Consider the following 12,548-nt stretch of genomic DNA (forward strand, 5'->3'; position numbering starts at 1 on the left):
AAGCACCTCCAACAGTTCTGTGCCATTTATCTTCATTTTAGGCGTTAGGTTGAATCCACCAAATTATTCAGTATTCTCTTACCCCCGCAATATGGACAACTTTTATTTTGCAAATAAAGTAAAAACTTAGAATGGAAGGCATTTAGATAAAACAACCGTTTATTATGACACATTCATGTGATCAGACCCTACCATGCCGAAGATATAAAACTATAAACCTGAACTCGTGGCTCAAGATGTTATTTTTTGATGTAGCCTAAATCTTTATATAAATACTTTGGAGGCTTTCGACTTCATGTTGCAACCCAAACCATTTTATTCTGAAAATCTCTCAAATGTTTTATGTGATAGGAAGTAAATAAAATATTTTTAAGACTGATAATTGTTCTAGCCTCATTTAAAGTAGTTCAATCCTCCTGAATGACAGATTTTTTTCCACAAAGTTTCAATTTAATGGAGTTTTTATATATTATTTTTCTCTGACAATAGACTTCTTCGTTAGTAAAAACAGGAACTCCCATGCTTAGTAGCATGCCTTAAATATTCAATATTTTCTAGAGTAAAAAAGTAAAATAACAAAAAGTCCTTGGCATTCTGGCTCCGAAGCACCAAAGTAACCCAGTTTTAAACTGATCTCTTATTGGTCGTCAACATTTTGAGAGAAGAGATGCTAATAGGCCTAAAGAATTCCAATTATTGATAATTGGCACGGTTTATAATTGGTCCATATCAACTAAAAGGTATTGAAAATATTTTTGTAAGTCACTGTAACATGACAACAATAACATTAAAAACTACTCATAATTATTTACTAATAATTGTAATCTATGTATTGATCATAAAATGGATTCAATGCAAACATATTGAACTTAAAAGTTAAATACAACTGAACTACTCATAACAAATGTGCTATTCTTAATTGAAATCAAAAAGAAAGCCTCTGTGACATGACATGCACAATTGGAACATTTTACTCGGTGATTATTTTATGTAGCACTTGAGGAAACTCGAAGATCACAAGTATCGCACTTTGTGATTCACTGGGAATCACATTATGCAACATGCATCAATAGCTCTAAAGAATTCTAAACAAATAATTGCAATAATCTTGTATACTGCTCAGCCAAACATATGTATATTTTTTTTATTAAAAACGACTGAAACACTTCAACTCTTTTCACTAGACAGTCCAACAGCAAAATGCCTCATTGGTCTTTTGAAACCTTTCCTTCTGTTTTTTGAACCAAAAGACGAGAAGACGTCCGAAAGGAGCCTGCAGCAGACTTACTTGTACAGTACTTAATAATGCCACAAACAAAAAGAAAAAAACAAATGAAGAAGCAAAAAAGTCTGCGATTTCTCTTTTTTTAACTTTAAATCATGTGTGTGCGTATATGCGCGTGTGTGTGTGTGTGTATGTTTATGGAGGTGTAAAGGCCACTCACTCATGTGTCACATGCTGTTGAGCAATTTGCGACTGCTCGTCAGGATGTAGCTGTTGTCTATCAAATACTTGTGTTCGCATGAAACCTTTCACCCTTCCTACAGAGTCACTGATTAGACTATTCCTTTCATGAATGTTATTTTTTCCACCTTCAAAACAAGGCATTTTGTCTACATTCACTACAAGCCCAAACTTTCTAAACTTGCGATATAATCAGAGCTATGAAAAACGGAACATGTGGTTGCTTTTCTCACTCTTTTCCGAGTTGTGACAAACAGAACATTCTTTCTCACTTCTTTCTTTCTGTTTCCACAATATAAAATGTTATTTTACTTGCCTCAAAATAATTACCCAGTCTGTTTTTACATGGAATTACTCCCTCCTGTGCTCAAGTGCAATTCACATTGTTACATATTGTATTTCAAGCATAGTAAACAAAAGAAAGTCTTTGCTGCACAGACTCTTCAAAATATCTGAACAAATCCCAACAGTGTCAATTTGAACATTTTTCTTCATTGTGACCATTTGGATCTATTAATTCTCGGTTCTAACAATATCTGTGGAGTGGTTCACATTCACAGATTAAAGTTGTCAAAAATAGTTCATTTGAGACTAATGCCCTTCTTGTAAATGGCTCACAGTTCATCCTGTCACCATTTCACTGATCTCTTCTCGCATCCTGTAAAAAAAAATAAAAAAAATCTTCCCGGTTATATGAACTCCATCTTGTATTCCTCCGACATGGCATTAGACAGAATATTGCTGCCTGGGCTTGGGACATTGTGACCATCACTGGAGCCTGTGGGCACGGGTGGGGTGGAAGTAGACGTGGAGGGCTGCTGAGAATCTTGCTGCTTCTTCCGGTGTATCTTCCGTTCTTTGGCACGTCTGTTCTGAAACCAGATCTTCACCTGATAAATGTAGTAAAAAGCAAGAATTGTTGTGAACAGACAAAATAGAGCCGTCGGTTGCCCTTGATAAAGCCTTGATAAATTCAGTGCTTGTGAAGTGCAGTCCACATGTTTACATATTGTTACATGAAACATGAAAAGTGCAGTGATAAGGCCACAGATTCTTTTTAGTTATTGTTGTAATATGTTTTAGGATTTACTGATTTTGTATTTTTACACCGCACTTGTTGGGTAGAATTTTGTGAAATTGTCTTTGTGAAGGTGACCGCTTAAAAGACTCCAAGTGTTTATTAAGTCAACAAATCTAATCAAAGTAGATGATTAATGTAATTGCATCCACCTTACTGCATTCATCTTATTGTGTCAAATGATTTCAAAGATTCGTTTCAAAATTTAAGTGCTAGAAAAAAAGCAACACAAAAACCTCTAATTTAGTTGAGCCTTTTTAGCCCTAGTTTTTGTATTATAATGTTGTACTTCCAAAGTTTATTCAATTGTAGAATAAGTGCTTGAAATTGAAATAATTCAGAAAAACAAAATGCTGTCTGAGTAAGAATATGACAAATTTCTACTGAGCCCCAGGCTCTCACCTGTCTTTCAGAGAGGTTCAGTGCCATGGAGAGCTCAGACTTGCGCCTCATTGTGATGTAGCGGTTGAACTGAAACTCGTTCTCCAGTTCCTGGCGCTGGTGGTCCGTGTACACCACCCTGTATTTTTCCTTTGTGCGAGTCTTCCCTCCTGCAAAATAGAAATGTCCAATTATTCACCATAATGACAAATAGATTATTTTTCCCCATCACGTCATAGTTGCCAGGCCAATTATTTTTGTCACGTATGGCAAATGAATCAGTGCAAGGAATTACTCTCAAAACAGGACTGTATTGTTTTCATGTAATTTGGATTTCAAAGCTCTACTCTGTAACAAATATATAATAATAGTGACAAACACTTCCTTTGCTGTCATCTGTTGCTAAACAGGATTTGGGAACAATCATTTGTGCCCCATAGGTCCATCCATCCACTTTCTATAGTGTGTGCTGTTGTTAGAGTTATAGTTGAGCCAGAGCCTATTCCAGGGAATTTTCACTCTGAGCATTTCAGCAGCTAATCACAGGGCACATAGTATTCATTGGGCAAACAACTCTTCATTCACAATTACACATAAGGACAATTGAATCCAGTGTGTCTACCAGCTCAGTGGCCTAGTGGTAGAGTGTCCGCCCTGAGACTGGAAGGTTGTGGGTTCAAACCCCGGCCGGGTCATACCAAAGACTATAAAAATGGGACCCATTGCCTCCCTGCTTGGCACTCAGCATTAAGGGTTGGAATTGGGGGGTTAGATCACCAACTGATTCCCGAGCGCGGCACCGCTGCTGCTCACTGCTCCCCTCTCCCCCAGGGGATGGATTAAAATCACACGGGGATGGGTTAAATGCAGAGGACAAATTTCACCACACCCAGGTGTGTGTGTGACGATCATTGGGACTTTAATCTTTAATCTTTAATCGATGTCGAGAAAATCCACATAAGCACAGGGAAAGCCAAAATTTGAGCTTTGAACCTCCAAAATGTGAGGCAGACAGGTCAGTCATTTAAAAAAAATTAGGAAGGAAATGACAGTGAACTTAGACATTTTCAAAGTTGCCCACTCACCGATTTTTTTTTTTTTTTTTTTTGGTGAGCCTAAAAATTTCACCATTTGTGAAATGTTTGTTTGGGACAAAGCCATGTCTAAATATTGTTTGACACCATCTTGTGGTATCTTGTTATGGATTTTGATAACAGCGTGGGTTCACTATTCACTCCTGTATTCCAAAAAACAACCATCAAATGTGTTGCGAGATATGTTTATTTTAGTTTATTATTTAATAAAGTGTACTCAGTATTAAATATGAAAGCCAGATTCTAAAAAAACATGTGGGTCAATAAAAGACAAAAACCGCACTCTAGGATGTTAATTTTCTAGTTTAACCTCCCAAGTACCTCTTATTTCATTTACAGAATACACAAAAGACAAACATACACAGTCTCCTTATGACTGGAGTGAGTCACACATGGTGTAGCCAAGTAGACGACTATTTTGACATTCCGAGTTTTGTCTGGTGCCATGTTCAAGTTCAGGCGCCACTTAAAGGCCCATCAGTTCAATTAATCAAACTTAACGATATCTAATGGAAAGACTCTCCAGTGCATTGCGGCAGGGCTTTTCCTTATCACTGTGAGCCTTTTACATACTTGTTTACACAGGCAGCTATTCATTGACACAAGCATTCACAGAAATGGGTGAGTCAGTTATTGATCGGGAAATCTTGTTGACTGTGTGACGACATCGATCAAAGTAGAGCAAACGGGTACGTGGGACACGCAGACATGAGTGAGGCTCGAGGGTCTGCACACACCCCTAAGCCGCATTATCTCACCTGCCCGGTGGACAGAAAGGGTGGGGAATGACCCTTAGCAGCCTGCAGCGCCGGCTTTGTTAGCTTTGCATTGACATCCCGCAAAGGCTTGCGGAAGGGAGAGGCCAAAAGCTTGATGGATGCGTGTGTGTGTGTGCAGTCACTCTGACTTAACTCTACGTGTGTATGTCGAAATTGTGCATGAAAATAAGCACTGGTTAGTCCCAGCCTCAAGCCTTGAGTCTTGAAAAGTGAGTAATTTTTTCTATCATAGCACTTTGCGCAGACCGCATGCTTTATATTGGCCAGGTGTATAAAGCAGCATGTAGTACAGTTATCTATTTGTGTCAGAAAGGTAGACTTTCAAAATTTTTTACTGATACCTTTTTGGATGCAATTGTATCATTTATTTGTGTCACACAGACTAAAAAAGAAATGTATGCATTTTCATTGGTTTAATGTTGTTGTCGTGCATAAAATGACACAAAGAAGTGGCGAAATACGTCCTATCTTCACATATTTTCATTATTTTTCCACATTGTTTCCTTTTTTCAATGTATGCATATCCAAGGTGCTATATTTATAGATAATTCCAGTGCTGTAATTTAAACTAGAAGTTAGCAGGAACTAGTTTGAAAGGCACTCTTTACGAGGGCAACTTTATTAAACAGGCACAAAAGATCCGCATACAAATGCCAGTTATTTTCTTGTCAAGGTGCCAATAGAAAGCCATTTCACATAGCACTTTGTTAAAAAAAGAAATGTTTTTTCCTTTTTCGCCCTTCTCTTCAGAATTGTTGCTCTATGACGCCACACATATTGCACATACCAAAAATCATTTTCAAAATGGAGAAAACAAAGACAGTGTCGATAGTGACTTAATAAAAGTACATTTGCTTTCAAGTTAATTCTGTTTAGTGACTGCAGATTTGTAATCTGAATATAAATACACAATTTATCACAGGGCCATCAGTATATTTGACTGATTTCCTTTTTCTACTTGTGTGCAAGTGAGTCTTCTGCAACAAGGGGGAATGTGTAACACTCAAGCGTGGGAAATGTGAGCAGTCTTGATGTACGTACGTGTGTTGCAGCTCCTCCCAAATTTCGAGTTCAATTTTGAATCCTCATAAGGAATAAATATGCTGCATACACTTGAGTGTTTCTTGATACATCTAAAGCACAAATTTCATACCACACCACTGTCACGAAAAGATTATACTGTGCACACAGGTCAGTTGTTATCTAGTGGAAGAGATTGTTGTTCTTTGTCCAGTCCACTATATGTCGCTGCCACAAATAGAAGAACAAAGTTACATTATTTGGCGGCACTCCTGATGATCTCGCATGGCAAATTAATGTTCCACGGCACACTGGTTGCAAGCTAAAATTCCACCTTTACGGGTACACCCCTCAGCGTCTGCAGCTCTGCTTGTTTGTATTTGTAATTTAAAGTACATCTAGTCCAGTGAATCATTCAATTGCACTTAATTTGTTCAAAACTCAATTTAGTGAGTAAAATAAGTTGAGACATATCACACACAAACACACACACACACACACACACACACACACACACACACACACACACACACACACACACACACACACACACACACACACACACACACACATATATATATATATGTGTATATATGTATGTATATTTATATATATATATATATATATATATATATATATATAATATTAATATATTAATATAAAAAATAAATATATATAAAATATAAAAATATAACATATTATTATAATAATATAAAGAAAGTAGTCCTACCTGCAGGTGTCGAGACCTTGACCGGCTCATTGGGTCTCCTCCGGCAAAAGGGGTCGTGACTGGAGAAAAGGTTGTAGGGGTTGAGACCTCCTCCTCCATGGGCGGTGGACACACTGCTCAGTTCTGCTGAGTTGAAGTTCACCTGCCCGGCGCTGGGGCTCGATCCCGGGAAGCTGAAGGGGTACTCCTCACGGTAAATGGGATTCCAGGCACTTGCGGATGTGTCAGTGACTCCTGACATGTGATGGTAGCCGGTGAAGTCATACGTAGGCGTCATGTACTGACTGTTGATAGGCAGCATCTGGGCCGTTAGTTTGGCCGGCTGGGAGTTCGGGTACATGCTGGCAACCAGCAGCCTCTCGCAGGTAAGCCACTCAAACCTCCTGGAGCATTTTAGGTGTGTATTTCCAACAACTTCTTTGCTTTTTCTTTTCCCTCCACTCAGACTTCACACACACACACACAAACACTCACAATGGTCGGCTACCTGAGCAGCGAGTACACACCTTTATAGATTTACAGCCGAGGAGTTCAAAAGTACCATGATGACGTCATGCCTTACCTGAGACGCACCTGGCCTGCTTTTCTTAGCGACGTGAGTGCATTGACCTGACCTTATACTGAGATCCAAATAGGAACGGTATCAAAAAACTGTTGGTTTGGGCATATTTTTTGGGGGTAGTCTAGTTTGCATCATACTGACAATTGTGTTATGGATAAACATTTTCCAAACAAGTTTCAGTTTGATGCCCTGCAGTACACTACTGGGGGCGGCGGTGACATGGTTCGGTGGTAGAATTGTTGTCTCCCAACCCAGTGATTGGGTGTTCGATACCTGACTGTTGTGACCATGTCAGAGTGTCCTTTTACCGAAGTCAAATTCCTTGTTTGGCACGCTCAAACATGGCGAATAAAAAACTCTTGAACTCTTGAATCTTGAATCTCTTGAGCAAAATACTGAACCCCCCAGTTGCTCCTGATGCTGTGTCATCAGTAGGTAACTGAGATACAGACAGTGTGACAGCGCTTTTGAGTACCAAAGGTAGAAAAGCGCTACACCGGTGAAAGTCCGTTGACTACAAGCAGCAAACAATAAAAGTTAGTAGTTAAATTTGCAGCATGCATTATTGGATGGCAGAATGTCATTTCTGTGCGTGTACAATTGGTAAAAAAAGGTCACGATAACACAGTGGATATAAAAAGTCTATACACCCTGTTCTTAACGAATGCAAGGTTTATGTTACGAGAAAATTACAACGTGGAAAGAACTAACTGTTGAAAATACGAGCCACTGTTGTCACTATTCATCAGTCAGTAAAAGCCTACTAGAACCAGAGGCAATTTACTAAACCCGGCATTTGAACAGCGGTGTGTAGACTGTTTATATCCAAGGTATGTAGAAAGTAAATACAATAAAAAGAGAATTAAATTTCACTGGTGGGTGATTATAAAGAATGTAATGATGCTGGTACAAAATAATATCACATCTTATAATGTCGTAAAAAATTCAGAAGTCGCAGGTGTCAATTGTTATCTTTCCACTTTTTGTACCAGAGCTTTTGAACCCGCATCATACGACTCAGTCAAGAGGTGTGATTTACTTTTTCCAGAGGTGGAGGAAGTAAGTTTGATTAAAGTTGAAGGGGGTTAAAGGTCTGCACAGAGTGAAAGTAAAATTACAGCCCCCTGTAATTGCTCCGCTATATAGTTCTTGTTGCTGATAGTTAGGCCGAGCAGTGTTTTATTGTGGCCGAAGCGCCGAGATCATAAACCGAAGTTTGTATACATACATCAAATACAAACATTGAGCAATTAAGCAGGGTGTCTGTTCAGCCAAGTCAGAGCAAAATACGAAATAAGCCAACCTTAGATTTTAAAATCCCATATAATTTGCCATAAAATATTAAGATTGAAGAAGAAGGCTGCGTTGATATTAACATACTAATCGAAAATACAGTAAATATAGTCGTATGTACAGAAATAAAGGAACGAAATTGTTATTCTTCAAGCTTCTTGCCAGAAGAGGGCAGCAAAGTACAATGTAAGGTCAGATGAAGGCGCACAAGCCTTTAGAGTTCATCCATCCATCCATCCATCCATCCATCCATCCATCCATCCATCCATCCATCCATCCATCCATCCATCCATCCATTCATTCATTCATTCATTCATCCATCCATCCATCCATCCATCCATCCATCCATCCATCCATCCATCCATCCATCCATCCATCCATCCATCCATCCATTCATTCGTTCATTCATTCGTTCATTCATTCATTTATTCGAACGCAAATGCCCTTTTGGTACTTTACCACAACCATTGTTATGTCACTTTTGAAATTAATCTATAAAACCATATGGATCTACAGCTCCCAAACATTTATTCAATATTCATAATGTGGTCAGAACACTTAGGGCCATCTGTAACAGCAAACGGAAGGCAGTTTGTGTTTAAAGGCAATCCAAGTGCTAAAAACCTGCATGTTAAAGCGACATAAACAAAGTGTATCCCCTAAAGAGGGGAACTCAAACATTACATCACACATCTGTTAAATAAACACAAGCTTGCTAAAAATAAAGGAACACGCATTCATATAACAGATCGTGACAGATGCCTAAGCATACCCCTTCAACACTAAAAATACTTTTACGGTATTATTCAAGTCCTGCTTTGCTGCTTGAATGAGCCCCAGACCTGTTTCAGTGTCTATAAATATTCAATATTTATCTTAAAATGGGCTTCATGTGATGGAATTGTACGTGTATGGATTCAATTTAAACCGTGTCGCTTAAACAACGTTTACACCCTTTTGTTTCTCGGCCGGTTCGAGTGCACGGAAGGGGAACTAATAAGAGGTTTATGTGTTCTTTTCACCAAATCTAAGGACTTACATATGTTGGAGAACAGCTGGAGTTGACGAGAAACATCCGCCACCGCCATCCTCCACCCTCACCTTTTCCTCTGCCCGACAGACATTAAACACTTAATGTCCATTACAGAGCACTGCCTCAGATTCTAATGTATATACGTACATCAGTGCGTGCAACATGTTTATTGATTTCTTTCTGCTATTTGTAGTGTCAAATAAGGCAACGTGGAGAGAGAAGAAGCAGTAAGGGGCCTCAAAGTGGAGTTGACAAAATATCAAAACATACTTTTTCATCCACCCATTTCAGGAGCTTGTCTTGGTGCGTCAGCTGGAGCCTATCCCATCTGATTTTCAGCTTTCAATGGAATTGCACGTTTGTTATTTGTCCTCACAACATTTCCCCATTGACAATTAACATCACACATTGGGATTATGTGACGTCATTTTCATGAATGCCAAATCAGGTAAGGTGTTGGAGTTCCTCTAGAACAGGGATCATCAATTCCAGTCCTGAACGTTTGATCCGTTTCCTTGCTGCAACACATCCGACTCAAATGATCAGATAGTGGCCTGCGAGGACTGGAATTGGTGACCCCGCGCCAGAATTTTAATTCTTCATTACCAATGCAGTCTACATAATCTGGTATATGATCAAGTAACTTCTGCTTTTGGCGAAATGTGACAAAGTGTTTCCTTGTGGTTTGGGTGAGTGGCAAAGGGGGCTAGAAAAACTCCACAGTGTATAGGTTGAACCAATTTATTAGTAGTAGTGGGACCTATTGTTTTGACATCCTCCCTTCTGACTCTGACCATCTCCAGACTTCTTTTTTTTTTTTAAACTGGCTGGCAATTTTTTTAACTGACCGTCATTTTTGCATATGCCGCGGGCCGCGGAAAAATGAGTGGCGTGCCACAGATGGCCCCCGGGCCATTGTTTCAGACACCCCTGTATTGGACTCATTGTTGAACATCAGCATGTGCAGTACATGTGTGATAAAACATGTATATTGGTGATATAAAGACAAACAGTCATGTCTCTTGTTTGCCAACTGCCTGCATCTGCAATGAATGTGTGCATAGTTGCTTGAATCACAAAGAGCGCTATAACTCTGGCCATCTCGCTTTTGCGCATGTATTTCAATGGATGAAATGTTTTACATGATTGAATTAAAAATAAACGTGAGTGTAAAAACCAGAGAACTCAAATTTGAAAAGGCTCCGCTCAACTCCAAGTGAAACTGCAAGCCAGATGAGCAAATTCAGTTTAGCATATTTATAATTTAATTACAATAATTTATTCAGTCTGTGTATTGGATCTCAGCTTCGGTAATCCTGTGTGGAGGTTGTGTGTTCTCCAGCTTTGTCAGCTTCTTCCGCCATTCCAAAAATAGGGTAATTGAAATTGTCCATAGTTGTGAATGATTATTTGTCCACAATTAAGTGAGAAAGCAGGGATGGACTTTGTTTTAACAGCATACGCAGTCGAAAATGGATGGATGGTGGATGTATTCGTGTGGTTAAGATTTGAGAGGAGCTTCACATCTTTTATTATTAACTCCAACATTGTTTGGATGCTTCCATCTCTCTGCACCTGAGGTACAAGGTGGGATTCACTTTAAGATTCTTACCTTGCTTTTGGTGTAGACTGATTCTTGGCTACCTCCTGAGAGTCCAGGGGGCCCGTGAGGACCTCCGGGATTGTTGAAAACAGGGAGATCTTTTCACATGGGATGTTTTTCTTGGTTGAAAAGCAACTGTGTGAGGGCTAACAATCCGTCAAAATTACTTTAGACACCCCTGCTTTAAAATCTAGACTACTTTGCCAATGCAATGGAATTTGGTCATCATAGTCTGCCTGCAACATCCATTTATGTCTGACCACTGACCGGTTGTATCTTTTATCTCCAGTTGATTGAGTGTTAAGTGTTTTGGAGTGTATATGATCTGCACCAATGCTGCAGTATTGCTTGTGGGCTATGTTTAATGGCTCTCTCACACACTCTCCAACTAGTAGATGCATGTAGGTTAATTGGTGGATTTAGAGGCCGAGGGTGGAGGGGGAATTGTTTGCCCATTGCGTATAGATCCAGAAAGGGTTATGGTGGGCCTACTGTGTTGTTACCCTCCTATGTAATGAAAGGGAGCTGTGCACACTCTCTGATTAATCCCTGCAGGGACTGAAGAATTACTCTCACAATTAAAGGACATGCTTTCTGTCCAATTTAGACTCTTTCTATTCTAACCACTCCCCTTACAAAAAAAGATAAAAACAAAACAATCAGTTAGCTACAGCTTTGGAGATGTGTGCAAAACGGTTAATCTATGAGTGGTACAAACTCTGTTTTTGGAAGAGAAAAATACAAGAGGAAAGATATTTTGCATGTGCTAAAGTGGACTGAATATTTCTCTGAACAGTTTTAAATGTTCATATATATATAACTAAGTCCTATTAAAACTAAGTCCAAATGAACACAACAGAACCCAACTTCCAAGATCAGGGTGAAATACAGAGGGGCATACAACTGTCTTCTTAAAAGCACAAAGTAAACAACAACCCCGTTTCACCTGCCAAGGGAGCTAATCTAAGATTCAGGACTTCAGCTCTTTTTCTTCTTTCTGTAGCTTTGGTTTGTCGAGGACTTTGTTGTGAGATTCAAGACTTATGTTTCTCTGCTTTCTGCTGAAAGATTGTGCTTTGAAAGTCTTGGAGAGAAGTCGTTTTTCCTTGCGAACCACAGAGGCTGATCTGATGTGACATCACCAAGAGAGTCTGCCAACAGAACTTTAATAATAAGATGATTGCCGTATGAGTGTATGTCATTTAAACAGGCATTTGTTAGAAATCCTAAAAAAAGAAGTCTGTTTAATTATGGACAAAGTTCAGCTATGATGCAATCTTGGTCTATTTTTTATTCCCATTTCTAAAACCTTTATTATTATATTCATTTATTATCTTGACTTGTTACATTCACCATATGTGGGAAAAGACACCTGATTTGAACAATGTTGTTTTGAAAACAGTCGAGGTTATTTTCCCGTGAAACCGAGACACTCATGTTTGTTTCCTAAGCAGGCCACCACAGACTTTGCCAAAGCCCTTTTTACTCCCCCCCTCTCTCTCTGCCTGGA

The 12,548-nt window shown here is 39.1% G+C and overlaps 1 protein-coding gene across 1 annotated transcript; it reads right to left on the minus strand.

The window, feature by feature from the left end:
• Positions 1-1,138: 1,138 nt before the first annotated feature.
• LOC119128980 (homeobox protein CDX-1-like) lies at positions 1,139-6,926 on the minus strand. The gene is made up of 3 exons (XM_037261906.1): positions 6,548-6,926; positions 2,946-3,094; positions 1,139-2,355 (listed from the first exon to the last, which is right to left on the minus strand). Exons 1-3 carry the CDS (start codon positions 6,885-6,887, stop codon positions 2,155-2,157), a joined length of 690 nt encoding a protein of 229 aa, XP_037117801.1. The 5' UTR covers positions 6,888-6,926; the 3' UTR covers positions 1,139-2,154.
• Between the last annotated feature and the right edge of the window lie 5,622 nt (positions 6,927-12,548).

Source organism: Syngnathus acus, chromosome 10, assembly GCF_901709675.1.
Source record: "Syngnathus acus chromosome 10, fSynAcu1.2, whole genome shotgun sequence".
NCBI classification, from domain to species: Eukaryota; Metazoa; Chordata; class Actinopteri; order Syngnathiformes; family Syngnathidae; genus Syngnathus; species Syngnathus acus.